Source organism: Dreissena polymorpha, chromosome 3 (genome assembly GCF_020536995.1).
Source record: "Dreissena polymorpha isolate Duluth1 chromosome 3, UMN_Dpol_1.0, whole genome shotgun sequence".
Lineage (NCBI taxonomy): Eukaryota > Metazoa > Mollusca > Bivalvia > Myida > Dreissenidae > Dreissena > Dreissena polymorpha.
The window spans coordinates 56961653-56989502 of NC_068357.1; the positions used below are offsets into that span (position 1 = coordinate 56961653).

The 27850-nt window shown below is 34.9% G+C and overlaps 1 protein-coding gene and 1 long non-coding RNA gene across 2 annotated transcripts; both read left to right on the forward strand.

The window, feature by feature from the left end:
- Nucleotides 1–71: 71 nt before the first annotated feature.
- Nucleotides 72–27850, forward strand: LOC127874271 (28S rRNA (cytosine-C(5))-methyltransferase-like). The gene is made up of 8 exons (XM_052418497.1): nt 72–175; nt 8294–8473; nt 9157–9265; nt 10019–10130; nt 16091–16232; nt 21181–21296; nt 22252–22430; nt 27046–27850. The coding sequence occupies exons 1-8, from the start codon at nt 83–85 to the stop codon at nt 27729–27731; spliced, it is 1617 nt and encodes a 538-aa protein (XP_052274457.1). The 5' UTR covers nt 72–82; the 3' UTR covers nt 27732–27850.
- On the forward strand, nt 1939–4690 carry LOC127874281 (uncharacterized). Its single transcript, XR_008046771.1, has 3 exons — nt 1939–2344; nt 2661–2841; nt 3201–4690. It is a non-coding gene; the product is annotated as an uncharacterized LOC127874281 (long non-coding RNA).

The following is a 27850-nucleotide window of genomic DNA, read 5'->3' on the forward strand; positions in this document are numbered from 1 at the left end:
TATTCGCACTTTTCGTATATATCCGCGGATATGAGTCAAATACGCATTTTAGACGGACCTCTAACCTGCCACTGCAAACAGCATGGATGTTTATGTGGAAGCGAGTCGTATTTTACAGACTGTCTTAAGCAAAAAGGCGTCCATTAAGACTCAAGTTTATTCGTCTTCGTTACAGGTGTGTTTCGTTGTGCAAGCGTTTCATTGCAGAACATGTCAATAATAGATATAATTATCTGGATGTATGCTTCGGATAATCATGATTTTCGGACAAGAAGTGTTTTGCAGAATCGTGATTTTTTCTCCAGCTGATTTACTCCCGTTGAATGTCAAACTTAGTTTGCAAAAAAGTTATCAGGGCTTTTCACCCTTATATAACAGAGGCAGAAATTCGGCTACTTCCCAATTAAAAATAATGTCATTTTTCCCCAAAATTGATAGAGGAATTTCCCAAATTGTAAAAAAAAATAATTTTTGTTTTTTACATAGACATATTGGGCATCTCCCAAATTGAAAGTAATGAGGAGCTCTAATAGACCAGTTCATGTGTGACGTCACGCCACCTGTGTGTTTACATCCGGACTACATTGGTAGGCAAAAGAAAGACACAATCGATGGGAAGAAATAGAGCGTGATCGTTTATATTTAAACGATTTTATTTAGATTGTATTTTTGAACATGCTATGTTGTTCTACTTTACTGAAACACAGATTGAAAACAAGCAATAAATAGATCAATTCCAAACATACAACATATAAATATTAACCAAAATGGTATTTGTCTGGGAAAACTAACACGTTGACACATTAAATAAACATTAAATTAAATTAAATGCAATATTTTTCATTTCATTGTTTGCATCAATCTTAAAATCGTGTAAGCCTTTGCAGAGCTCCAGATAAAATTTGGGTCATATTCTTATTTACTCCCTATTTTAAAACCTAATTCTTATTTTACCCTTCTCGAAATAAAATACGCTTTTTAACAAAATACACTTTAAGAAGTGCATTTATTCTGCGCTTTCTCCAAAAAAGTGTATTTTTTCTGCGTCTTTCGTTTTAAAAGTACACTTAAGTGCATTAAAGTGTATTTTTTGAAATTAGAGCGCGTTTTTTCATAATCTTTTGAATTGCCAAGTGTATTTTTTCTGTACTTTTATATGATTGAGTGCGTCTTTTCAATGGAAGTGTATTTTTAACTATATCTTTTCCAAGACAGTGTGTCTTTTCAATTTAAGCGTATTTAAGTGTATTAATAAGTGTATCTTTTCTGGGTCTGAACATATTTTATACTTTTCATACATTATATATTAGTAGTAAAAATTTTGTAGTATTTACAAAAACAACACAAATACAAGTGTTATGTATGACATTATCAAATGTTTATTGATTATTTGAAAACATCAAGAAAATAATACTATTCATAATAAATTTTTTAACAACAATGCTTAACAGCTTTAAAAAGCACAAGTTCAACTAAATCAGGCTGTGGGTCACTTATTAAAAATATTGAACGTGTCAAAAATATTATGTGGGCTTCTGGCAAGCCCACATAATATTTTTGACACTTTCAATATTTTTAATATTTAAATTATATTTTCTCAAATTTCTTATACTGATATTTAACCCAAATAAAATTAATATCTACCACATTGTCTACTAAACACATTTTTTAAAGGCAATTAAAATAATATTTATAATAGAATTATAATTTTCTAACACCTTTCAGTATGTCAAATTGAAATATTCACAAATAAATATAATATGCTAAGGGTTATGTGCATGTATTGTAATTTGTGATTTCATAAACAATAAACAGATTGTCATTTCTCAGTAATGATATTCAATTTAAGGTCACAAAGAGAAGAATTGTTATCAGTGATGTGTATTATTCCATAAATATTTTGGTGTGGAAATTTGCCTTTATCAGTAGATATATCTCAAGCTGACACAACAGATAAAAGATCAGCTCTCCCCCAATTAAATCAAATATGCATCATAAACACTAATCTCTTATCAGTGATGCAGCAATGCCTAACAAAGGGGTGCATATCATCTGCATACTTTTGATTGGTTGATAGTTTTTGTTTTGAAAACAAGCCACTTTTGATTGGTTTAGGGCACAGGAAGTAAATTTGTTTAAACAAGCAGGTGTCAGCAACTGATAATGAGCTACATTTTTAGACATGATTTAGCAAATTAAGATTTTAAATTGTACTTGTAGTGTCAAATGTCTTGAAATACTGTCAGCATGAAGTATTGTGTGATGAAAACAAAGTGTATTTACTACAATGTAGTAAATCAAAGGAGGTCCAAAGTGGCTGGATACTGAAGAACAGTTGTAACAGGTTTGTATTTTTATTTCTGCATCCCTTTTTTAATTAAGTTCATTGAATTAATTATGATCATTATCATGTTTATGTATTGTCTCTGGTATAAGGATAAGTAAATGCATTGTAATTTTAAGGAAAAATAACACCAATTGAAACAAAAATAGATAAATATACAAATTAAAAAGTGTTAATGTTGTGTACAGTGAATTATTATGGCTGTGTTTTATGGTTATTGTCATCTTAAACTTTATTTATAGCTAAGTCTGGTCATTACTGAATGGACTTCTTTCCCTCATATTTCAATGAGAACTTTTATATTTTGATTTTAAAGGTAAAACTCTTGCCCCAAGGAAAGAATGTGCATTATCACCTGCTAAAAAAGGAAGAAACAGGGGGATACTTACTGATGTATGGACTTTAACACCAGGTTTTTACCCTTCAAGAGTTGGCCAACTAGAGTGAAGCAGGAGAGTGGGCTGTGCTTGACTAAGAAAAGCTGGATTTGTTGAGAGGTAAAACTATACAGGTTATTGCATTTAAAATGCATCACACTTCCAGCCAGTCCAGACAGCCAAATGAGACCACGCATCTTAGTTCATTTTCAAACTGTATTGTCTACAAAACGCTATTTCTTTGATGATAAGAGTTTAGTCACATGTGATCACAGGATTAAAAAATTGCAAAAATAAACAAACAAAAACAACAAGCAAACAAACTTGCATTGATTTAAATTTCTAATTATAATCGCAACAAGATTACCATTACAGCAATATTTCATAGTTAAGTGAAACAAAAAAACCTTACAATTTAACAAGTATGAAGAATGCCTCGCCCTTTTGATAGTGTGTGATATCATGTTTATCTTTTGCAGATCAATACGCATTCAAGATCCTTAAGAAGAGAAGGACACAAGCAACATCAGTGGTAGATGTCACTCCAGCCCCTGCTTTTCCGGTCTCGCCTGCTGCTTTCCAGGTCCCTCCAGCTGCCAAGATCAGGTCTAGGCACTGGCTGCCATCCAGGTCCCCCTGGCGGTTGCGGTCGTGTTCTCAAATGGCTGCTGTACTGGACTACTGGTCCCACCACCATATTCGGTCAAGGTCTCTCCAAATGCTGAAGTCCAGGTTCCTCCGGCCACTGCGGTTCAGGTACCCCCAACAGCTGTGACCTAGTTCTCTGCAGCAGCTGCGATCTAAATATATTGACCCACTGCGGAACACTGCGGTTAATCGTTTTTTCCATACAATCTTCCACAAATGCCTCATTTTATAATGAAGTGTACAATTCTTATGTTCATATTTGTTTGTGTTATAAAGATGATTTTCCTGCACATTGTGTTTTTTTCCCTTAAAACTGCATGGGGCTATTACTTTTTTTACTGAAACATATCAGCACAAAATTGTAAAAGACTTTAACATACTTTAATACAAAAAAGTGTTTAAACCCACAGGAAACCACCTTGCCAAAAACCCACAAAAACTTACTGAGCAGGTTATTGTTTGCCAAAACCTAGCGAGTGTGCGTTTCATTGTCCATATGCTTATAAATTTAATAATTAGAATGAATTATCTTAAATGTATTTTTTTTAGATATATAAACTCAAGAAACTTACATAATTTTTGCGCCACATTACAAGTTTATTTGAATTTGTGTCACTCCTAAGATTTTCCCACGGCCTCCAAATGTCTCTCTTACCCTCTGAAAGTGTTTGTGTTTAGAAATTATTTATAACGTTATTTTTAATAAATAAATCTATTTCAGACTATAAAATACTGTTCTAGCTGTTGATATGTCCCCTTTATAGTTAAAACTGAGATCACTTGTGAGTAAATAGTTGTAAATGGTTGTATATATTTCCAAGTTTGGAAAGTTATGTAGATCTCAAATGTGCTTTCATGTCCATAGTGCTTATATATTTAATAATAAGAACCAATTATCTTTGATGTCATTTTAGGTTTTTTCATATAAACTCGAAAAACTTACATAATTTGTGCGCCACATTACAAGTTTGGCAAGAAAAAATCTTTAACAATATTAAAAACCATGTGAGGATTGAGAAAGATTTAAAAAAAACTATTTTGCTATTTGACAATTTGGTAAGCCTACATGTATGTCTTTGTCTTTCAACATATTTTATTTGCCATTGTTATTTATTGTGATATTGTTTGAAAAAATTGTATATTGACATGTTTTTTTTCAATGCATTCTTTGTATGGAACAATGTAAACCAAAAAGTATAGGGACAGGGGGAAGCAGTTGCAGAGGAAAGCGGAAAAGCTTTTAAGCACCCATAGAATGGCCTTAACTACTTGTTTATTTTAAAATGATTTATGTGAATAAATGTGTTTATTTCAAAGTTTATTTGCTGTTGTTCTCTCAGATCATATTTAAACCGGCCACTTTTCATATCCAAATGAATGTTTTTTTAATAGACATTTTCAAAGATACACTTAAGTGCACTTTATACACTAAAAATACACTTGAGCGTTTTTTTTTCTTCAAAAAATACACTAGAGCGTATTTTAAAAAAAATACACTTGAGCGTATTTTTTTCCCCAAATTTTGCAAAAAATACACTAGAGCGTATTTTTTTCAAAAAATACACAAGAGCGTATTTAAGTGTATTTTTTCAAGTAAATTAAAACGCTTAAAATACGCTTCAAGTGTACTTTTTGGGGAACAAAAAAAAACGGTAAGCGAATTAATACACTTAAATACACTTAAGCGTATTAATTCACTTAAAAACACTAAAGTACACTTTAAAATACACACAAAAGTGCATTTATACACTCAAAAAGTGTATTATTTGAACAGAAAAATGCACTTGTTTAGTTAAATGCGCTTTAAAGCGCATGTTATTGGCACCATATTTTTTTCAGCAAAAAATACGGTGCCAATAACATGCGCTTTAATGCGCATTAAAAGCGCATTTAATGCGCATTAAATGCGCATTTAGTGCACTTTTTCGAGAAGGGTATCCCCTATTTATAAAATTGATTCTTAACAATATATTACAAAATAATTGTTTATTCATTGTTTTTGACGCATCAACAAATTGAGTCATTTACGCAAGAGCTTATAAATTCATCAATTATTGACGAAACCATGCTTTGGGTATTTGAATCTAATTGAAAGAATGCATGCAGCGTGGACTTTTGACACTGAAATGCCTTTTATGCCTTCCACGCTTTGGTCGGCCATTTTGATTTTTTTATGTAAAACGGTCACTGACACTTCGGCTTAGGTCATAATGGCCTTTTAGTCCCCGTAAAAGTCATATCAAAACTATATTTAACATTTAATTTTCATGATATTTTGAATAGGTATACATTATATTACTTGTGTATAAAAATTACGATAAGGGTAATTAAAAAGGTACAATAAACAGTAATGACTCGCCTGCAATACAAGGAGAACAGAATCGAGACCGTTTTGCCTTTCGACCGTTCTTAGTTGTGGCTCTTCCTCACAGCAAATGCTTGAGTGATGTTGACTTAAAGCTGTAGTTTTAATTGAGCGCCTAGACGAGTCACAGAACCTTGATGAAATGTTTACCGTATAAAATTTGCTACTGGAAGTTTTACGCACATTTGAAAATTTTGAATTCTTGTTTTATTTTTTCAATGCGTAACTTAACGCAAAGATTGTAAATCTAAATCATTATTTAAGAAATTTAATTCGTTTTTACGCCTTTATGCATGTTATCTGGAGCACTGAGCCTTTGTATTCGGGTGTTAAAGTTCTGCATAAACCGATTATCGTGTTTTGATCAGATATTGTCCAGACTTCACTAACAACATGGTGTCATAAACCACACTGGGTGGCAGATGACAGTCTGGGCATTCAACACAATTGAGGATACCACCATGTCTTCTCGTTCTGGTAGTATTAAGCAGTCATTTGGTTGAAAAATTTACCGCCGAAATACTTAACAGTTGCTTAAATTAGATATGTTACATATTGTACAAATTAAAAGTCATGTCCAATATGGATTTTCAGAAATTGTAAACCGTAAAGATATTAGCCCGTTTAATTTATAAAAAATAAAGTATTCAATAATTATATAATTTCGTAGAAAACATTTAATGTATTTAGCTGGTATCAGTTAATTAAAACCATGTCATTAGGAATGATTCCGTATGATGATTTAATGTTACGGCAATGCACAAACATCATAAAAACTAGAAATTACGTTTGACACCAACGGGGGTAAATAATGTTTTCAAAAAATAATAATAAAACAATATGTATATAGATATATGTGTGTTCAAATGTTAAATATGTTTCACGCATACTCACTAGTAACGAGTTTTCAATATACATGAATACACAGTTCAATTTGCATCATGTAAAGTTGTGTTTTTCAGTTGTATGTTAATATTCCTCAATAGTGTCTTTCTCTGTACAAAACCCATCAAAATTAAATACATGTAAATACCGTCATGCACTTCGCTTATAATAGGGCTTTGAAGTACATAATTTTCAATGCACCCCTAACACTTTATATCACTCATTTTTATCACACTAGCGTACTCATGCCATTGAAAATTATTATTTTATTAATTAGATGTATTATTATTGTAATTTATTGAAGCTTTTATGCAAAAAATAATACGGCTAATGCATAGAGCTCTTTGTTGTGTCAAATTGTCGGTCTTTCAGTCTTCAAACAATCTTTACTTTGATACTAATGACGCATTGTTTTAAGATGCAAATAAATGTGTTAATAAATTCTTTTTGCACTAAATATTATATTTTTGAAATATCATTTAGGTGTTGCTTTTTCGGAGCTTCTTTTCGATTTATTTACTAAACGAATGTCGTTATCCATATGTTTTGCGCTAACCCATGCTTTTGCCTACCAGTGCATTGCGCATGCGCCAAAATCCGGAATCAAAACAATAACAATGAACTGCTCTATATGATTAAGAATGCACCACAATGTGTCTTAATACTTCTGCACAATGAAAAGATCCTGTTTCAAAAACTTTTAAAACACGGTCTTCCCAAAATGAGCAGTTAATGCGCATGAAATTCCCAATTTGAAAGGCTAGGGCCTCTTCCCAATTTCCTGATGAAAAGCCCTGGAACTTATTTACTTCACTTGATCTGTATGCGAATGAAGAGTTTACTTGAACACGGTATTGCATTTATCTCCCCTGAGCCTAATGCGGTTCTTAAATCACAACCCTGGTTAAGTTATTTCTGTTCATCAATCATACATGCCAGACGTCCTGATCTTGGCAGGACAGTCCCACTTTTGTCCCTGCGTCCCGAAATGAGACAATTTGTCCTGATGGACATTTGTAAAAAACAACACGCGTTCTATAGTATAAATTCACAGTAAAATTCACTATTCAAGCTTTGTTTGACTCAGGGTTTTTTCCCACTTTTTGGGAAGATAGCCCATGGCTTTGGAATTGGGAATTTTATCGGCATTTTCATGAAATTGGGAAAATAAATAAATGAGCCTTTTTATCCACACAAAAAGTCCACTGATTAGGGAATTGCTAAATTTGATATAGATCTTTATAATCATTCAAATTAAAAGAACGAAATCATATAATACTTTGTTAGATGTAATTGAATTAAAATTGAGATAACATACGCATAAGACAATTCTTTCTAAAAAACATTTGGGATTTATCATTATGTTTGCCTGAATATTTATTTATTTTGCTCATTTAATATCATTATGTTTGCCAGAATATTTATTTATTTTGCTCATTTAAAAGCATGTGATAAAAAAGATCTGACGCTCGTTGTCATATCATACCATATTTTATTAAACTCATCCAGGAAATTTGTTAGTAAGCTCGCTTAAGGCTCGCTTACAAACAAAATTCCTGAACTCACTTAATAAAATATGGTATGATATGACAACTCGTGCCAGATCCTATATATATGAGTGATGCACATGATAGAGCTATGTATTGTAATATATACAAGATTATTTATTTCTAGAACAAGAAAGCACTGTATGCAGTTGTCTGTGAAGTGTTGAAGAATGCCCCCATATTGAAGCAGATTGCTGGCAAGTGTGAGGGTTTTCTGCGAGATAAGCAACTTAAACATGACGAACACTTGGCCTTGGTGCTGCTGTATGAACACATGTTTGGTAGGGGAGTGCGGGGCAGATTCAAGGTACTTAGAAAATTGAGGACCATTTCAATAGCTTATATGTATCTGCCAGTTGCAATTTAAGCAATTTATTATTTAATATTTTGTCGGAAAACAATTCAGTGAAGCTTGATTAATAAACCATAAGTTACTAATTAATTTTTTATGGAAAACTGGTCAAGTTTTTCATTTCAGATTTCTTATTGTTCATAATATATCGATTTAATTGAGCATGGCAAAGGAATGTAGTTCTTTTAAAGAAAATTTAATTAGTGTACATAGTGCATGTGTTTGTTAAAAAAAACATTTTTTATTCACAAATGATCAAGTGCAAAAAATCTTCACATTTTACACAGCCACAAGTGCTAGTATTTCTTTCCTATGATCATAAGCTGGTATTCATAAGCAACTTTTCTCTATAAGAAACTGTAAATAACCATTTTTACGTTATTCATATTTCCCAATAAACCAACTGAAAGCATACAGCATAAAGTTGTGCTTTTTAATTTAACTTTGATATAACTGTTAAAGATCTGAAAATTTTTATTATATACATTATATTTTTGTTTTTGATATTGTTTAACATGCATGTCAGTGTGTAAATATACACTTGTAATGTACATTCTGAGTTTGATGACTTAATTGCTTGTTCAACAAAAAGGTTGAATGACTAAGCATTAAAGGTGACCGTTGATGTTGAAATTCAGGTGATTATAGCGAGACACAAGACGGGCCTTCATGCAGTATGTGAGAGACTGAAGATAGAAGCAGGGGTTAGTGATCTCAAACAGCTCTTAACAAACACACAACCTGAAGGTAATGCACATGTACTGGTACATTTTGTAAATATAATTGATTATAGACAGATCAGAAATTTACCTGCTATTTTAATGGGAGCCTAGAAAGCAATAAGTTTAATTGATCAAAAGCAACTATAGTTGAAGTTTGAAACAAAACATGTTTCAAAGTTGTTGTTTTTCTCAAAGTTTCAAAGTTATACAAGGTTTAATTAAACGATACATCCAGTAGACCAAAGTCCAAAGAGGACAAAGTAAGCACACAGTTAATCAAACCCCATTATAGTTACATTACGTAACAAAGAGTTCTCATACGTCTAAACCTTTCTTTGTTTTTCCCTTTTTGCTCTATTCTCAGAAGAGATCTGTTCTTCATTTGCTCAAGAGCCTGCCAAAAATAGTTAATAAAAAGTGCAGGGTTTTATTTTTCTCCATACAGCTGATTTCTTCCCTTTTAATTTTTGTCAATCTTATTGTACAAATATTAATTAATTTTTCTGGATCTATAAACATGTACAAATGAATAGTTAAGTTGAACCCTGTAAGGTGTGGTGGCGTTTTCCTCATCTGAGGTGGTTTTTACCCATAAAAGGCTATACTTTCATATTAAATTTGATGACTTTGTGATAGTGCTAATGGTTTAAATATTTTTGACATTACATGTAGTGGAAAGGTCCATTTTGTCTGTTGCAGAAAATTTTAATGAGCTTATTCACGATATGAGTCTTGGCACAAGGCTAAGTAATTTTTAGTGACTGTTTTTATATTTCAGACACTTTACCCAAGTATGTCCGTATCAATACATTGAAAAGTGACCTTACAACTGTGAAGAAAGCCTTTGAGGCCAAATACAAGTTCCAGTCAATGGACCTTCAAGATTTCAGGTTATTGCATTTTATCTTCTGAATGTACATTGTACACAGAAATTGTTTTTATTCCCCCAGATCGAATGATCGAGGGTATATTGTTTATGGCCTGTCTGTCATTGTATGTGTCTGTCTGTCATTGTATGTGTGTGTGTGTCCCAAAACTTTAACCTTGGTCATAACTTTTGCAATACTGATGATTGGAACTTGATATTTGGCATGCATGTGTATCTCATGGAGCTGCACATTTTTAGTGATGAAAGGTCAAGGTCTTCCTTTAAGGTCAAAGGTGAAATATATGGCTTTAAAGCAGCGCCGTATGGGGCATTGTTTCACAAACATAGCTCTTGTTTACTCACTTTAATTACTTTAAGGACGTATCGCATCGCATTCAATTAAATTGTTCCAGTGTTTCTGATTTGATAGGGCTCATTGTTAAATGTGTCACACTTTTCTGAGTGTACTTCAGAAGAACCAAATGTAAAGAATTGTGTAAGGAGGAATGTAACGCATTTTTAGCTGGACTATTATATATGAAATATATATATAGTGGAGCTATCCTACTCACCCCGGCGTCTGTGTGTCTGTTCTGTTCTGTAATCGTTAGTGTGCAAATGTTAAAGTTTTCGTACTACCCCAATTATTTTCATTGTCCCTTGACATATTGCTTTCATAATTTGCATACTTGTTTACCAACATGACCCCAACCTATTTACAAGAGCAGACAACTCTATCAAGCATTTTGTCATAATTATGACCCCTTTTCCACTTAGAATATGCAGCAAGTGTTAAAGTTTTCATACTACCCCCATTTATTTTTATTGTTCCTTGACATATTGCTTTCTATTTTGCATACTCGTTTACCAACATCACCCCAACCTATAAACAAGAGCAGACAACTCTATCAAGCATTTTGTCATAAAATTTCCCCTTTTATACTTATATAATGCATATTATTAATAAATCTATGTTAAAGTTTGCATACTACCCCAAATATTTCCTATATCCTTTGACATATTGCTTTTTTTATATTGCATACTTGTTTACCAAGATGACCCCAACCTCTAAATAAGAGCAGACCACTGTATCAAGCATTTTGACATAATTATGGCCACTTTTACACTTAGATAACTGAACATTTTGCTTAAATTTCCATAACTTCTTTATTTATGATCACATTTTATTATTACTTTGTCAAAACAACACTTACCTGAATTCCACAATGGATTCCACCCAAACAATACCCCACGCCCCTACCCAGAATCCCTTCCCCCCCCCAAACTCCCCCCCATTTTTTTTTTAAACATCATCTAATAAATTACCAAACCCCACATTGTAACCCCCTCTCACCCCCCCCCCTACCCCCCCCCCCCCAAAAAAAAAAATAAATAAATAAATATATTTTTTAAACATCATCTAATAAATAACCCCACCCCACATTAAACCCCCTCTTACCCCCTCCCCCCTACCCCCCAGAATTTTTTTTCCTTTTTTATTTTTGAAAGATGGTATAATAAATGACCACACCCCACATTATATCCCCTCTCAACCCCCCCCAAAACATTTTTTTTTATGTCCCCCACCACTATAGTGGGGGACATATTGTTTTTGCCCTGTCTGTTGGTTGGTTGGTCTGTTGGTTTGCGCCAACTTACACATTTTGCAATAACTTTTGCTATATTGAATATAGCAACTTGATATTTGGCATGCATGTGTATCTCATGGAGCTGCACATTTTGAGTGGTGAAAGGTCAAGGTCATCCTTCAAGGTCAAATATAAAGTTTCAAAGCGGCGCAAAAGGGGACATAGTGTTTCTGACAAACACATATCTTGTTTTTTCCTTTTTTATACGCCCGTCTATGACGGGACGTATTATGGTATACCCCGCGTCCGTCTGTCCGTCCGTCCGTCCGTCCGTCCGTCCGTCCGTCTGTTAATGTCGTACGCTACGTCAAATATCCTTTGACAGATTTTCTTCAAATTTTAACACAATCTTAATATTGATAAACCCTGATCCCCTTTCGTTTTTGACGGAATTCTGAATTGTCGTTCCAGAGTTATGGGACTTTGTTCGTCAAAATTTCGTGATTTCATTGAATGTCCTACTGTAGCTCAAATATCCTTCGATGGATTTTTTTCAAATTTCAACACAATCTTAATATTGATAAACCCTGATCCCCTTTCGTTTTTGACGGAATTCTGAATTGTCGTTCCAGAGTTATGGGACTTTGTTCGTCAAAATTTCGTGATTTCCATGCTCATGTACTTATAAAATAAACCATGTATTCAAATACAAATAAACTGAAGTAAAAAAATGATTCAAAGGGTTATTTATTACCTTACTACTTCATTGGCGAACGACGGGCGTATCATGCGCTCATGGCGCAGCTTTTATTTTATTTTTGAAAGATGTATAATCAATTATTGAATATGAACAATTTCCCAATGATTGCTTACGTAATACTGTCAAGCACTCGAATAGTCGAGCGCGCTGTCTTCTGACAGCTCTTGTTGTTTTGCTTCTTTATAAAGTGCTTTATATGCTATATGCTTTATATTGTATAAAATAAGAGGATATTGTAAAAAATGTTATTAGCTCACCTGATTGCTCAGGTGAGCTTTTGTGACCGGTCTTTGTTTGTCTTATGTCCGTCCGTCCGTCCGTTAACATTTGCTCGTAAACACTCTAGAGGCCACATTTCTTGTCCCATCTTCATGAAACTTAGTCAGAAGCTTTGTCCTAATGAAATCTCGGCCGAGTTCGAAACTGGGTTATGCTGGGTCAAAAACTAGGTCACTAGGTCAAAAAAAAGAAAAACCTTGTAAACACTGTAGAAGTCACATTTCATGCCCAATCTTAATGTAACTTTGTCAAAATGTTTGTCTTATTGTTATCTTGGTTGAGTTCAAAAGTGGTTCCGATCCGTTGAAAAACATGGCCGCCAGTGAGCGGGGCAGTTTTCCTTATTTGGCTATAGAGAAACCTTGTAAACACTCTAAAAGTCACAATTTTTGCCCAATCATCATGAAAGTTGGTCAAAACATTGGTTCAATTGATGTCTCGGACGAGTTTGAAAATGATCGAGATCGTGAAAAAACATGGCCACCATTTGGGGGGGCATTTGTCTCTATATGTATATAGTGCCAGTTTTCCCTATTTGGCTATAGAGAAACCTTGTAAACACTCTAGAAGTCACAATTTTTGGCCGATCATCATAAAAGTTCGTCAAAACATTGGTTTTATTGATATCTCGGACGAGTTTGAAAATGGTCGGGATCGGTGAAAAAACATGGCCGCCAGTGGGCGGGGCATTTTTCTCTATATGTATATAGTGAAAACATGTGAACACAGTAGAAGTCACATTTTTAGCCAAAATTTTCATGAAATTTGCTCAGAACATTTGTTTCCTTGATACGAGAAATGAGTTCAAAAATGGTTCCGGTCAGTTGAATAACATGGCTGCTGGGAATGGGGCAGTTTTCTCATTATGCCCCCCCCCCCCCCCTTTTGAAGAAGAGGGGGTATATTGTTTTGCTCATGTCGGTTCGTCCGTCCACCAGATGGTTTCCGGATGATAACTCAAGAGCGCTTATGCCAAGCATCATGAAACTTCATAGGTACATTGATCATGACTCGCAGATGACCCCTATTGATTTTCAGGTCAGTAGGTCAAAGGTCAAGGTCATGATGACCTGAAATAAAAAAATGGTTTCCGGATGATAACTCAAGAATGCTTATGCCTAGGATCATGAAACTTCATAGATACATTGATCCTGACTCGCAGATGACCCCTATTGATTTTGCAGGTCACTAGGTCAAAGGTCAAGGTCACGGTTACCCAAAGCAGTAAAATGGTTTCCAGATGATACATGTAACTCAAGAACGCTTATGCCTAGGTTCATGAAACTTCATAGATACATTGATCATGACTCACAGATAAGCCCTATTGATTTTCAGGTCACTAGGTCAAAGGTCAAGGTCAGATGACCCGAAATAGTAAAATGGTTTCCGGATGATAACTCAAGAACGCTTATGCCTAGGATCATGAAACTTCATAGATACATTGATCCTGACTCGCAGATGACCCCTATTGATTTTGCAGGTCACTAGGTCAAAGGTCAAGGTCACGGTTACCCAAAGCAGTAAAATGGTTTCCAGATGATACATGTAACTCAAGAACGCTTATGCCTAGGTTCATGAAACTTCATAGATACATTGATCATGACTCACAGATAAGCCCTATTGATTTTCAGGTCACTAGGTCAAAGGTCAAGGTCAGATGACCCGAAATAGTAAAATGGTTTCCGGATGATAACTCAAGAACGCTTATGCCTAGGATCATGAAACTTCATAGGTACATTGATCATGACTCGAAAATAATCCCTATTGATTTTCGGGGCCCATATTCACCAACCGATTCGTAGACTTAAGAATAAAGAATAGACTTAGAACCAAGAAAATGTGTTCAGTGTTTGAATATATACAGGCCTCCACTGGTCATTATGTCATTAACAAAATATTATATATGAAAAATAATATAGATAGAGATGTTTACTGCAGTTTTTGACTCAAAATTAAAGAAATTCTTGAATATTCTACTTTAAAGAATTTTCTTTATTCTTAGACTTAGTCTAAGAATTGTTTGGTGAATACGGGCCCAGGTCACTAAGTCAAAGGTCAAGGTCACAGTGACCTGAAATAGTAAAATGGTTTCTAAATGATAACTCAAGAACGCTTATGCCTAGGATCTAGAAACTTCATAGGTACAATGGTCATGACTTGCAGATGAACCCTAACGATTTTCAGGTCACTAGGTCAAAGGTCAAGGTCATGGTGACTTGAAATAGTAAAATGGTTTCTGGATGATTACTCAAGAAAGTTTATGCCTAGGTTCATGAAACTTCATAGGTATATTGATCATTACTCGCAGACGACCCCTATTGATTATCAGGTCACTAGATCAAAGGTCAAGGTCACAGTGCCAAAAAACGTATTAACACAATGGCTGTCAAGGTCACGGTGACTTAACTTAGAAAAATAGTTTCCGGATGATAACTCAAGAATGCTTACGCCTAGGATCATGAAACTTCATAGGTATATTGATCATGACTCGCAGATGAAATAATGATGAAACTTGACCAGGATGTTTGTTTGGACAACATCTAGGTCAAGTTTGACATTTGGTAAAGATTAAATGAACCGACTCCTCTCAGGTGAGCGAACTAGAGCCATCTTGATTCTATTAAGTCTTCAAAAGAGTTTTTTACGTTTTCAACAAATCCATCTGTGGTGTTTAGATTTTAATGTTTGGTATGTTATTATGGAGAAGATTCAATATATATTAGTGTAGTTATTGACCCAGTTTTCCATTTCTAAGCACTATTCTCCTGTACCTGCTTTAGTAGAAGATGATCTGCTGGGATCTTCCTGGTAGTCTGTCTAAGCATCAATCTGACCCCTGACACAGATTTGTTCTGAGAAGTTTTCCTACACTTGTCCCATGTTGAAAAAAATTGTGACGTCACAACGTTAGGGATTTTGATAGATTAGGAAGCCAGGATTCAAACAAACCCCTGAAAAAAAGGGTAAACATGCTGAAGTACAAAGTTATTGTTTGTGCATACTAGTAAGATTTTAAGAAAATGTTTCTTAATATTTCACTCAAACACTTGGCGAAATGACATGATTTGTATTGTTACATTTCCATCAAAATGATGCAGGAGTCAAAAGAGAGAAAATTGCTAAATGCTTGCATGGAAAAAGAGATTTCTGTTTCAATTGAAATCCATGATTGTCAAATAAGTTGAAATAGGTAAAAACTTTCCACATGTACTGTAGTTATATGTGACTTATAATAATTTATTACATTATGTTTGTTTCAGCCCACAGGGCCTGAAATAAATATATGAGGCAGTGTTATATCAGGTAGATATCAATGTAGTGGTATGATAAAAAAATTCATCATGTTTGCATCAGCCCACAGTGTCTGCGTGCTATTCTACACCCTGGGACTGTAATAGAGGACCCCCACATCTCCAATGTGCTGGTGTTCCCATCTGGCACTGACCTGCACACTCACCCCCTCTATCTGAACGGGTCCATCATCCTGCAGGATAAGGTAACAACATCTGCTTTAACCCTTTACCAATTATATACGCATTTTAACCCTTTACCAATTATATACGCATTTTAGCCCTTTACCACTTATATACGCATTTTAACCCTTTACCAATTATATACGCATTTTAACTCTTTACCAATTATATACTCATTTTAACCCTTTACCACTTATATACGCATTTTAACCCTTTACCAATTATATACGCATTTTAACTCTTTACCAATTATATACTCATTTTAACCATTTACCAATTATATACGCATTTTAACTCTTTACCAATTATATACTCATTTTAACCCTTTACCAATTATATACGCATTTTAACCCTTTACCACTTATACATGCATTTTAACCCTTTACCACTTATACATGCATTTTAACCCTTTACCAATTATATATGCATTTTAACTCTGCACCAATTATATACGCATTTTAACCCTTTACCAATTATATACGCATTTTAACTCTTTACCAATTATATACGCATTTTAACCCTTTACCAATTATATATGCATTTTAACCCTTTACCAATTATATACGCATTTTAAAGGGATCTTTTCACGCTTTGGTAAATTGACAAAATTTAAAAAAGTTGTTTCAGATTCGTAAGTTTTCGTTTTAGTTATGATATTTGTGAGGAAACAGTAATACTGAACATTAACCATGCTCTAATATAGCCATTATATGCATCTTTTGACGATTTTAAAACCTAAAAATTATAAAGCGTTGCAACGCGAAACGATTGAATAATTTGGAGAGTTCTGTTTTTGTCGTTAAATTTTGTGAAACTACTAAGATTGCTTATATAAGGTATAAAATACGTCCGGAATGTGTACATGGCGGAATAGCTCAGTAGGCTAATGCGTTTTTACTTCAGGACTCTGGCAGGACTCCAGGGGTCATTGGTTCGAAACCTGCTCCGGGCAATGTTCTTTTCCTTTTTTATTTTTTTTCTTGATTTTTACTGGAGCTTTTACGATCCAATATTTACATTTATCAATATAAAGCATTTAATTAATAAGTTACAAAAAATGCCAAAATCTGTGAAAAGGCCCCTTTAACCCTTTACCAATTATATACGCATTTTAACCCTTTACCAATTATATACGCATTTTAACCCTTTACCACTTATACATGCATTTTAACCCTTTACAGCGTTATAGATAATTTTTACCCATGGGGGCAAATAACCCCACTTTTCAAAGCATGGGGGTAAATGGTCAAATTTTGCCTTGCTTGAAGGATGATTTGCTAAAAGTAAAAGAAGAATATAGCCGGGGTACAGAAACACTACTTTAATCTTGTTAAACACAATTAACCATTAACTATGTGTATTCCTTCATAGAAATAGGTTTCATAAAGTGTTTTTTGTTTTTTAACTGTTCTTGGTTTATAGGCTTCCACCACCGTGAGCGACGCAAAACGTTTTTGCCAACTTTCAACAGTTGTTTTATTAGAGTTTAAGTGTGTCCTTTTTATCTCCCCCACTATAGTAGTGGGGGACATATTGTTTTTGCCCTGTCTGTTGGTCTGTTAGTTGGTTGGTTGGTTTGCGCCAACTTTAATATTTGCAAGTACTTTTGCAATATTGAAGATAGCAACTTGATATTTGGCATGCATATGTATCTCTTGGAGCTGCACATTTTGAGTGGTGAAAGGTCAAGGTCATCCTTCAAGGTCAAAGGTCAAATATATGGGTCAAAATCGCTCATTTAATGTACACTTTTGCAATATTTCAATCTTCAAGATAGCAACTTGATATTTTGCATGCATGTGTATCTCATGGAGCTGCACATTTTGAGTGGTGAAAGGTCAAGGTCATCCTTCAAGGTCAAAGGTCAAATATATGTGGCCGAAATCGCTCATTTTATCAGTTCTTTTGCAATATTGAAGATAGCAAATTGATATTTAGCATGCATGTGTATATCATGGAGCTGCACATTTTGAGTGGTGAAAGGTCAAGGTCAAGGTCATCCTTCAAGGTCAAATATATGGGTCAAAATTGCTCATGTAATGTCACTTCTGCAATATTGAAGCTAGCAATTTTATATTTGACATGCATGTGTATCTCATGGAGCTGCACATTTTGAGTGGTGAAGGGTCAAGGTCATCCTTTAAGGTCAAACGTCATATACGGGGACATAGTGTTTCACAAACACATCTTGTTGATCTGAAAACAGAGGAAAGTAAAATCAATCAGTATTGGCAGCACAATGTTTGTACTTGATACAACGTTTGTCGTATAAAAAATAATCAATTTTACTTTGAGAAGTAATTTGTTTTTGTTTTCGAATAAACCATGCTGATCTCTTCATGTAATTTAATAAACACATTTAAAAGCTTGATTGTCTTTTAAACAAATCAATACTTAATTTACATGTACCATGCGTCTAGATGATACAGAGTATACATACATCATTTGCGTAAGCCAAAATTGGCTTGCTTAAATGTATGCACAGAAATGATAAATTTAGCGTATCTTGATATTTCTAATGCGTATATTACGCTGATATGCAGCTTATCTAGAACACTGCCTTTACCAATTATATACACATTTTAACCCTTTACCAATTATATACGCATTTTAACACTTTCTCACTTCTATATGCATTTTAACATTTTATCACTTATTTACTCATTTTGACACTTTTGTAGCCCCTTGAAAAGCAAATTTAATTAAAGAGCTTTCTTACTAGATTCAAGTTTTCAAGGCTTCATTTCAAACCTTATGATATTGATGAGCAGCAAGCAGCATATAACATGAACAGGCGAGTTTCATATAGCCATTTTTACTTTGGTTTTGAGCAAGAAACTGATTTATGAGATTTAAAACTCTGGGCCAGGTGTCAGGTTTGGAACTTATTTAAAGTGCTTTTAATCTCCAATGAATTGCATAAACTATTCCAAGGTGATGACCAGTTTTATTCCTTTGTTGGGTTCGTTGTATTTGCGTCCTGATTGTTATCTGTGTTGTGTGTCATATTGTTTTGCAATTGGTTTCTCTCCCAACAATCCATACATGGACATCGTTTTGGAAAAACTATGCTTAATGCATGTTCACAAGGGACAGCGCTTTGTGCCTATACTGGAGACTTCCTGTAAAAAAAAATTATAAAAAGTTGAAAGTTTCGTTCCTGATTACATGTACATGTACCAGTAACCTTTGCAGACTGCTAATCTGGGAAAACACTTTGTGCACACTTATTATCCTCTGCCATAGGCGGAGGGATATTGTTTTGGCTTTGTCCAGCCTTATGTCTTTCCGTCTGTCCGGAGCCATATATTGGAAGTGCTTTGGTGGATTTCATTGAAACTTGGTATGAATATGTATATGGATAAGAGGATGATGCACGCCAAATGGCTTTGTACACCATCAGTTAATAACAGAGTTATGGCCCTTTGTATATTGAACAAATGCTTTTTTTGTGTGGTCAGAGCAATAATCTTTGAAGTGCTTTGGCGGATATCATTGAAACTTGGTATGAATATTTATATGGATAAGAGGATGATGCACGCCAAAATGCTTTGTACACCATCTGTTAGTAACGGAGTTATGGCCCTTTGTATCGTGAAAAAATGCTTTTTATGTCCCCCACTATAGTAGTGGGGGACATATTGTTTTTCCCGTGTCTGTTGGTTGGTCTGTTTGGTTGGTTGGTCTGTTGGTTGGTTGGTTTGCGCCAACTTTAACATTTGCAATAACTTTTGCAATATTGAAGATAGCAACTTGATATTCGGCATGCATATGTATCTCATGGAGCTGCACATTTTGAGTGGTGAAAGATCAAGGTCATCAAGGTCAAAGGTCAAATATATGGGTCAAAATCGCTCATTTAATTTACACTTTTGCAGTATTTCAATATTCAATATAGCAACTTGATATTGGGCATGCATGTGTATCTCATGGAGCTGCACATTTTGAGTGGAGAAAGGTTAAGGTCAAGGTCATCCTTAAAGTTCAGATGTCAAATAACAGTGGCCAAAAATGCTCATTTTATGAGTACTTTTGCAATATTGAAGATAGCAACTTGATATTTAGCATGCATGTGTATCTCATGGAGCTGCACATTTTGAGTGGAGAAAGGTCGAGGTAAAGGTCATCCTTCAAGGTCAGAGGTCAAATATATGTGGCCCAAATCGCTTATTTTATGAATACTTTTGCAATATTGAAGATAGCAACTTGATATTTGACATGCAGGTATATCTCATTAAGCTGCACATTTTGAGTGATGAAAGGTCAAGGTCATCCTTCAAGGTCAAATATATGGGTCAAAATTGCTCATGTAATGTCACTTCTGCAATATTGAAGCTAGCAATTTTATATTTGAAATGCATGTGCATCTCATGGAGCTGCACATTTTGAGTGGTGAAGGGTCAAGGTCAAGGTCATCCTTCAAGGTCAAAGGTCATATAGGGGGACATTGTGTTTCACAAACACATCTTGTTTGATGGTCAAATTTAATACTTTTGTGTCCAGAAGCATATTGGCGGTTGATATCAATTCAACAAATTTGCTTGTTAAACCCCGAAAGTGGCATAAAAATGACCTCATGCTATTTTAAGATTCCTTTGCTGATGCAGTCTATATATATATATATATACAGTAAATTGTCTTATTCTACATTAAAAAAGGCTTTTTCTTTTGTTTAACTTGGGTATCTTATTGAAAAAACTAATGAGATATTTTGAGTGTTGGCATTCCTAAAGCTTACTTGTTTTAGCTGAATTAGGCAAGCAGCTGTTATTTTACTTTCATTTTAGCAGACAGGTCATGTACAATCAATGTAAAAGGCTTGAAAATATATTTTAGTACTTCTTTATTATTTCAATTAACATGGTAAGTCATTTAAATACAGTACTAGTAGCTTAAAAGGTTAATTTATAACTTTTTGTGTCCCTAATTTATTGACCAAAATCAGATTAGCTTCACTTTTTAACACTGCAGGCTAGCTGTTTTCCTGCCCATGTGTTATCCCCACACCCTGGCTCCATGGTGATAGACTGCTGTGCTGCCCCGGGGAATAAAACCACACACCTGGCAGCCATACTCAACAACAAAGGGTTAGAATATATTTATATAAATACACATAATCAGTGCTCCAGCTAGGATTTGAAAAGGGCAGGGGGGCTTTTTTGTCAAAAGGGCACTTTCGACTCGCAGTATTTTGTCAAAAGGGCACTTTTGACGCGCAGTATTTTGTAAAAAGGGCACGTTCGAGCGCGCTGGTGTTTCTGGAATGCTTCTTATTGCATGTTAATTTATATGTTATAAATAATTGTATTATTCCCATTACTATTAAACCATTCAAATATAATGTCTACAATGAGGATTAAACTAATTACAATGTAATAATACATTTATAAATTATCATATGTAAAAAAAAAAAAAAAAAATTATTTTTTTTTTTTTTTTTAGGGGGGGGGGGCAGGGCGGAGGTTCGGGGGGGCAGGGCGGAGGTTCGGGAGGGCAGGGCGCGGCGCCCTTCGATTAAGGCCTAGCTGGAGCACTGCATAATTATAGTCATGCTCAACAAGTATGGGTGGGAATATATTTCTATTTATTAGCATTCTATATTTTGAAGCATGGAATTAACCAAGGACTTCAAAATTGCCATAGTTTAATGTATCTGAATATAGATAAATAAATGGATATATATATATAATATATATATTGATATTTGGCATGCATATATATATATTTATATCAAAGCCACATAAATACATGAACTCAAAATCAACAAATATTTCGTAAAATAAATTAACCCATAAAAATCAGTGTTCCTTATAGCAATAGCCAAAATTTCAATGCTAGATTTGGTATGGTAACATAGATTTAATGAGATACATACATGTACTGCTCATGTTTTTTTGTGTCACAATATATTCCATGTGAATTTTCCGCGACGATATCCAAACACTCAGGCAGCTCATGAGAACTACATCGTTCTTTGGAGGCTGCCCCAAGCCAATCTTGCAATAATAATTTTAATAATGAACTATTCTTCCCATGTTTCAGGAAGGTATTAGCCTTTGATAAGGATCCCAAACGACTGGACATTCTAAAGAAGATGGTGGGTAAGGCAGGAGCAACATGTGTCATCCCTCGCTGTCTGGATTTCCTGCGCACCGACCCACAAGACGCTCAGTTTAAGGATGTTGAATACATTCTGGTCGACCCCTCCTGTAGTGGGTCAGGTAAGGGCTAAGTTTTTGACATTATACAAAGTTCTGGAATGAAAAAGGTCTGATTGAAAATAAGTTCATTTGTGCAAAGATTATTCACAAGTTCAAAGTTCCATTCTTGAAAAAAGTAATTACATGTGGAAGACTTGCCGGCACAAGTTTCATGTTTTTAGCAAAATATTGGTTTAAACCTATTTATTTTAGCTCAATTGCATTGAAAGCCGAGGGCTTATATAAACGCTCTCGTGTCTGTTTCCTGGGCCTAGAACCAGTACTTGGTGTCTTTGGGGGAGATCTAAAGAACGCTCCAACGGTGGGGATCGAACCCGTGACCTCCCGGTCGCTAGGCGGACACCATATCTTTTACACCACGGCGACCTTAGCAAATTATTGGAAAATGATTTTACCCTTTCCCACTCAGAAGCAAAGTGAATATTTCCAAACAGCATAAAACCAGAACAACCTGTGATTTACTTGCATTCTGTTCAGGTTTTATGCTGTTTGCTGTTCATCAGTATCTTAGGATTGGATATGAAGCCTTAAATACTTGAATCTAGTAAGACAAGTCTTTAATTAAATGTAGCTTTTAAAGGGTTTACAAATGTGTGAAAATACGTATCTTAGACTGACTTCAGGGGTGTGATTTTTCCTAGGATCTGCGGATTTCCACAGATCGGGTTGTCCCGGGGTTCACTTATGAGATTCGCGTAAATTCATTAAAAAAATATGTGGGGGGAGGGGGTACCACCGATTCCGCGGACGTATTTCATAAGCGGCCCGAAATATCCGCGGGGCGCAAAATCTCTCCGCATTTTACACTGGTAGATTCTGCCTTAGCATTTTTATGTCCCCCACTATAGTAGTGGGGGACATATTGTTTTTGCCCTGTCTGTTGGTCTGTTGGTTGGTTGGTTGGTTTGCGCCAACTTTAACATTTGCAATAACTTTTGCAATATTGAAGATAGGAACTTGATATTTGGCATGCATATGTATCTTATGGAGCTGCACATTTTGAGTGGTGAAAGGTCAAGGTCAAGGTCATCCTTCAAGGTCAAAGGTCAAATATATGGGTCAAAATTGCTCATTTAATGTACACTTTTGCAGTATTTCAATATTCAAGATAGCAACTTGATATTTGGCATGCATGTGTATCTCATGGAGCTGCACAATTTGAGTGGTGAAAGGTTAAGATCAAGTTCATCCTTCAAGGTCAGATGTCAAATATATGTGGCCAAAATCGCTCATTATGAGTACTTTTGCAATATTGAAGATAGCAACTTGATATTTGGCATGCATGTGTATCTCATGGAGCTGCACAATTTGAGTGGTGAAAGGTCAAGGTCATCCTTCAAGGTCAGAGGTCAAATGTATGTGGCTCAAATCGCTAATTTTATGAATACTTTTGCAATATTGAAGATAGCAACTTGATATTTGGCATGCATGTGTATCTTATGGAGCTGCACATTTTGAGTGGTGAAGGGTCAAGGTAAAGGTCATCCTTCAAGGTCAAATATTTGAGTCAAAATTGCTCATGTAATGTCACTTCTGCAATATTGAAGCTAGCAATTTTATATTTGAAATGCATGTGTATCTCATGGAGCTGCACATTTTAAGTGGTGAAGGGTCAAGGTCAAGGTCATCCTTCAAGGTCAAACGTCATATAGGGGGACATTGTGTTTCACAAACACGTCTTGTTAAAACGAGCGATAAAATTGGCTGTCGTTTCCCAATCTTCCAATTAAAATCAGTTTCTTAAAATGTGTTTGGTATTTCCAAGCTGATCCGCTTGCAAATGGCTCAGTTTTGAAGCGAAATTTAAGATTATTGAAATGACAAATAGCAATCAAATTAACGACTGACATCATATAGTTAAATAGGAATAATGAAATGTGTTTGTCAACGAAAAAGCCTACGTTTTAGATCCAAGCAACACCTATTTTGTTTAGAAATGTGCACAGTGAATTTGTGTCACAGAAACAACAAGTGTTTGGAAATTGGAGTTCAGTCTACTCGCGAAGTAAAAACAATATAGAAGAGTATCGTTCGAACATGGAAATAGACAAACATGATTTGATTTATATGTTAGTGGATCTGTGTATAATCAGATTCATATGCATATTCTGCTTTATTATGTTTGTCACGCTGTTCAGATAACTGACATAGCATTGAACTGAAGATGTGAAATGCAAGATATTGAATGGTAAACAAATTAAATATATTGATTTAACTCAGTTTAATACATTAACACAAGAAGAACACTCAAATGTGTTTGTTTATATTTAGTCCATTTACTGTAATTCAATACATTGACAAACTGCTGCTTTTGATCACAATAATTGCTGTTTACTTTGCATCCTTGGTATGTTAAATGTGAAGTTTAACAGGGTTTTTTTGAAAGAAGTATTGTTATGAAGTTCAAGAAGTTGTTTATTTTAATGTCTGTTTTAAGGTTTGCCATTGTGTTATGCGCGCCATTCGCGTAGTCAAAATGGGTCGACAGAATTTTCCTCCCCTCTGACTTTGCCTCAATCACACCCCTATTAATGGTAAAGGAACCCCTATTAGTGGTAAAGGAACCCCTATTAGTGGTAAAGGATTAAGACTAATCCAGCTTTTCACTTCGTCCTTGTTTTGAATAGAACCCTCTATCCTTGAAAATCTCATTTCTATTGCTGAAGCTGGAACTAACCTTATTCTGTATGTTTGAGGGCTGCACATTATTATGCCCCCCTTCGAAGAAGAGCGGGTATATTGTTTTTCACATGTCGGTCGGTCGGTATGTCGGTCGGTCCGTCCACCAGATGGTCTCCAGATGATAACTCAAGAACGCTTAGGCCTAGGATCATGAAACTTCATAGGTACATTGATCATGACTGGCAGATGATCCCTATTGATTTTCAGGTTACTAGGTCAAAGGTCAAGGTAACAGTGACTCGAAATAGTAAAATGGTTTCCGGATGATAACTCAAGAATGCTTACGTCTAGGATCATGAAACTTGATAGGTACATTGATCATGACTGGCAGATAACCCCTATTGATTTTCAGGTCACTAGGTCAAAGGTCAAGGTCACAGTGACTCCAAATAGTAAAATGGTTTCCGGATGATAACTCAAGAATGCTTACGCCTAGGATCATGAAACTTCATAGGTAAATTGATCATGACTGGCAGATGACCCCTATTGATTTTCAGGTCACTAGGTCAAAGGTCAAGATCACAGTGACTCAAAACAGTTAAATGGTTTCCTGATGATAACTCAAGAATAATTAGGCCTAGGATCATAAAACTTCTATCTACATTGATTATGACTGGCAAATGACCCCTATTGATTTTCAGGTCAAAGGTCAAGGTCACAGTGACAAAAAACGTATTCACACAATGGCTGCTACTACAACTGACAGCCCATATGGGGGGCAGGCATGTTTTACAAACAGCCCTTGTTTTTATCTTTTATTCCATACCACTTAACAGTCACATCATGTATTTCACGTGTAATTAAAAGAATGTCATACAAAAATTGGTTTGTTTATCTTGCAACTCCAGGGTTCGACATTAAAGGTAGTCCGACTGTCCGGGACAACCAAATGGTTAGTCCGGACAAGTTAATAAAGAATTTGCTAGTTCGATGGGACAAGTGGTCATTATAATTGTATAACTTAGAAAAAATGCCTTTAAAGCCATTACTTCTGTGGAGATATCACTCAACTTTTTCCGAGTATATGTTGTATACGTTTAATAGTCGAAGCCCCATTCTATACATAGATGGTGACGTCACTACGTTATTGTAGTACACAGTAAGACCGGTGTGTACACAATGTCGAAGCCCGAGATATTCCGATAGTTCCATGTGATACATGTACTACACTGTACTGTTCACAAGGGAAGCAACCCTTAACATTTTTTTCTTTGCCAAGATAACAAGAATATTCTCCCTTGTAAATAATATGCATTTTACGACACCGGTACACACCGATCTTACAGACAATAAACGTAGTGACGTCCTCTCTATGTATAGAATGATTAATTTTTTTTTAAATATCAGTTAAGTACTGTACATATACATCACTTTTAACATTTTCTGTTTGAGTTGGCAACACACAAGTTTTTGTCAGGTATTATGGCTTTGTATAATGTTTAAAAATCAATAATCTTGAGTTTTCCTGTTATTCTAGTCAGTTCTTTTTGTATTGAAATTGCCTACAATTATGTTTACATGTATTTTGAACGATTCAAGTCTTTATGATTTGAGCATTTTGTATTATTTCATTATTTTGCAAAGTACTGGGCAGAATAAGATATAATGGTCAGGACAAGTTGCTTTTTGGTCAGGACAAGTGAAATTATGGTCTACTTGTCCGACTTGACAAGTGGCTTCAAATGTTAATGTCGAGCCCTGATCTCTTTCTTGGCAATCAATGACCATGTGTATTTCACAAACTGCATCTTATAAGCGTTTTTTTGTGTAACAGCAGAAAATAAATGTTAAAAAAATGGTATTTATAAACAAGTAAAATAAGTTTCATCACAGAAATAACTAATCTAGATCTATTTTATAGTTTATAAGCCAATATAATACAAACAATATAACAATTATTTGATTAGAACTTTGCATAATATATATTTATCAGGAATGTTGCAAAGAACAGACGAGAATTCCACAACATCAGTTGAGCGGCTGCAACAGTTGTCAAAATTCCAAATCTCCATACTAAAACATGCACTCAGATTCCCTGCCGTCAGAAGGGTCGTCTACTCCACGTGTTCAATCCATGAAATGGAGAATGAACAAGTAGTTGAGGAAGTGATCTCTCAAGTGAGTGACAGATTTGAAATCGGTCACGTGATGCCCCACTGGCCAGTGAGAGGGCTCGATACCTACCAGCATGGTTCTCTGTGCGTCAGAATGTCACCTGACAAGACTCTGACCAATGGGTTCTTTGTGGCTTGTTTTGAACGCAGGAACAAGCTAAGTATTAAGAAAAGTTGGCAGACACATGCAGGAGATGACATGGTTAAAAACAACGCCATGGACTTATCAATAGAAGATAAAATTAAAAACATGGATTTTGAAATAGGAGATAATGTTGTTGGTGTACATGAACGTTATGTTAATGGTAAAGTGAATGGTAAGCAGAAATCAATGGTAATGACATTCAAACATATAAAAGACTCAACCTCGGTATCATGTTGTTTACCAAGTGCAATAAGGTCAACCACAATGTGGACAGTGAGTGCAAACATACAACCAGAGTTAGCTAAAAAAAGCGCATGCAGAAAGAAACGACAGAAGTATAAGCATAGGAGAAAAGAATAAAATAATTGTGTATGTTAAGTTGACTTAGTTATTTCATATGTTTTGAAAATATAATACTTTTGTTAAAGATTATGCAGTTAACATGTTTATTTTGTGAAATAAATTCCTTTTAAGCAATT

Coding starts and splice junctions, on each gene's coding strand:
- LOC127874271 (XM_052418497.1), top strand. CDS start 83: ATGGATGTTTATGTGGAAGCGAGTCGTATTTTACAGACTGTCTTAAGC. Junction 176..8,293: donor TTTATTCGTCTTCGTTACAG/GTGTGTTTCGTT, acceptor ATTTATTTCTAG/AACAAGAAAGCACTGTATGC. Junction 9,266..10,018: donor AACAAACACACAACCTGAAG/GTAATGCACATG, acceptor TTTATATTTCAG/ACACTTTACCCAAGTATGTC.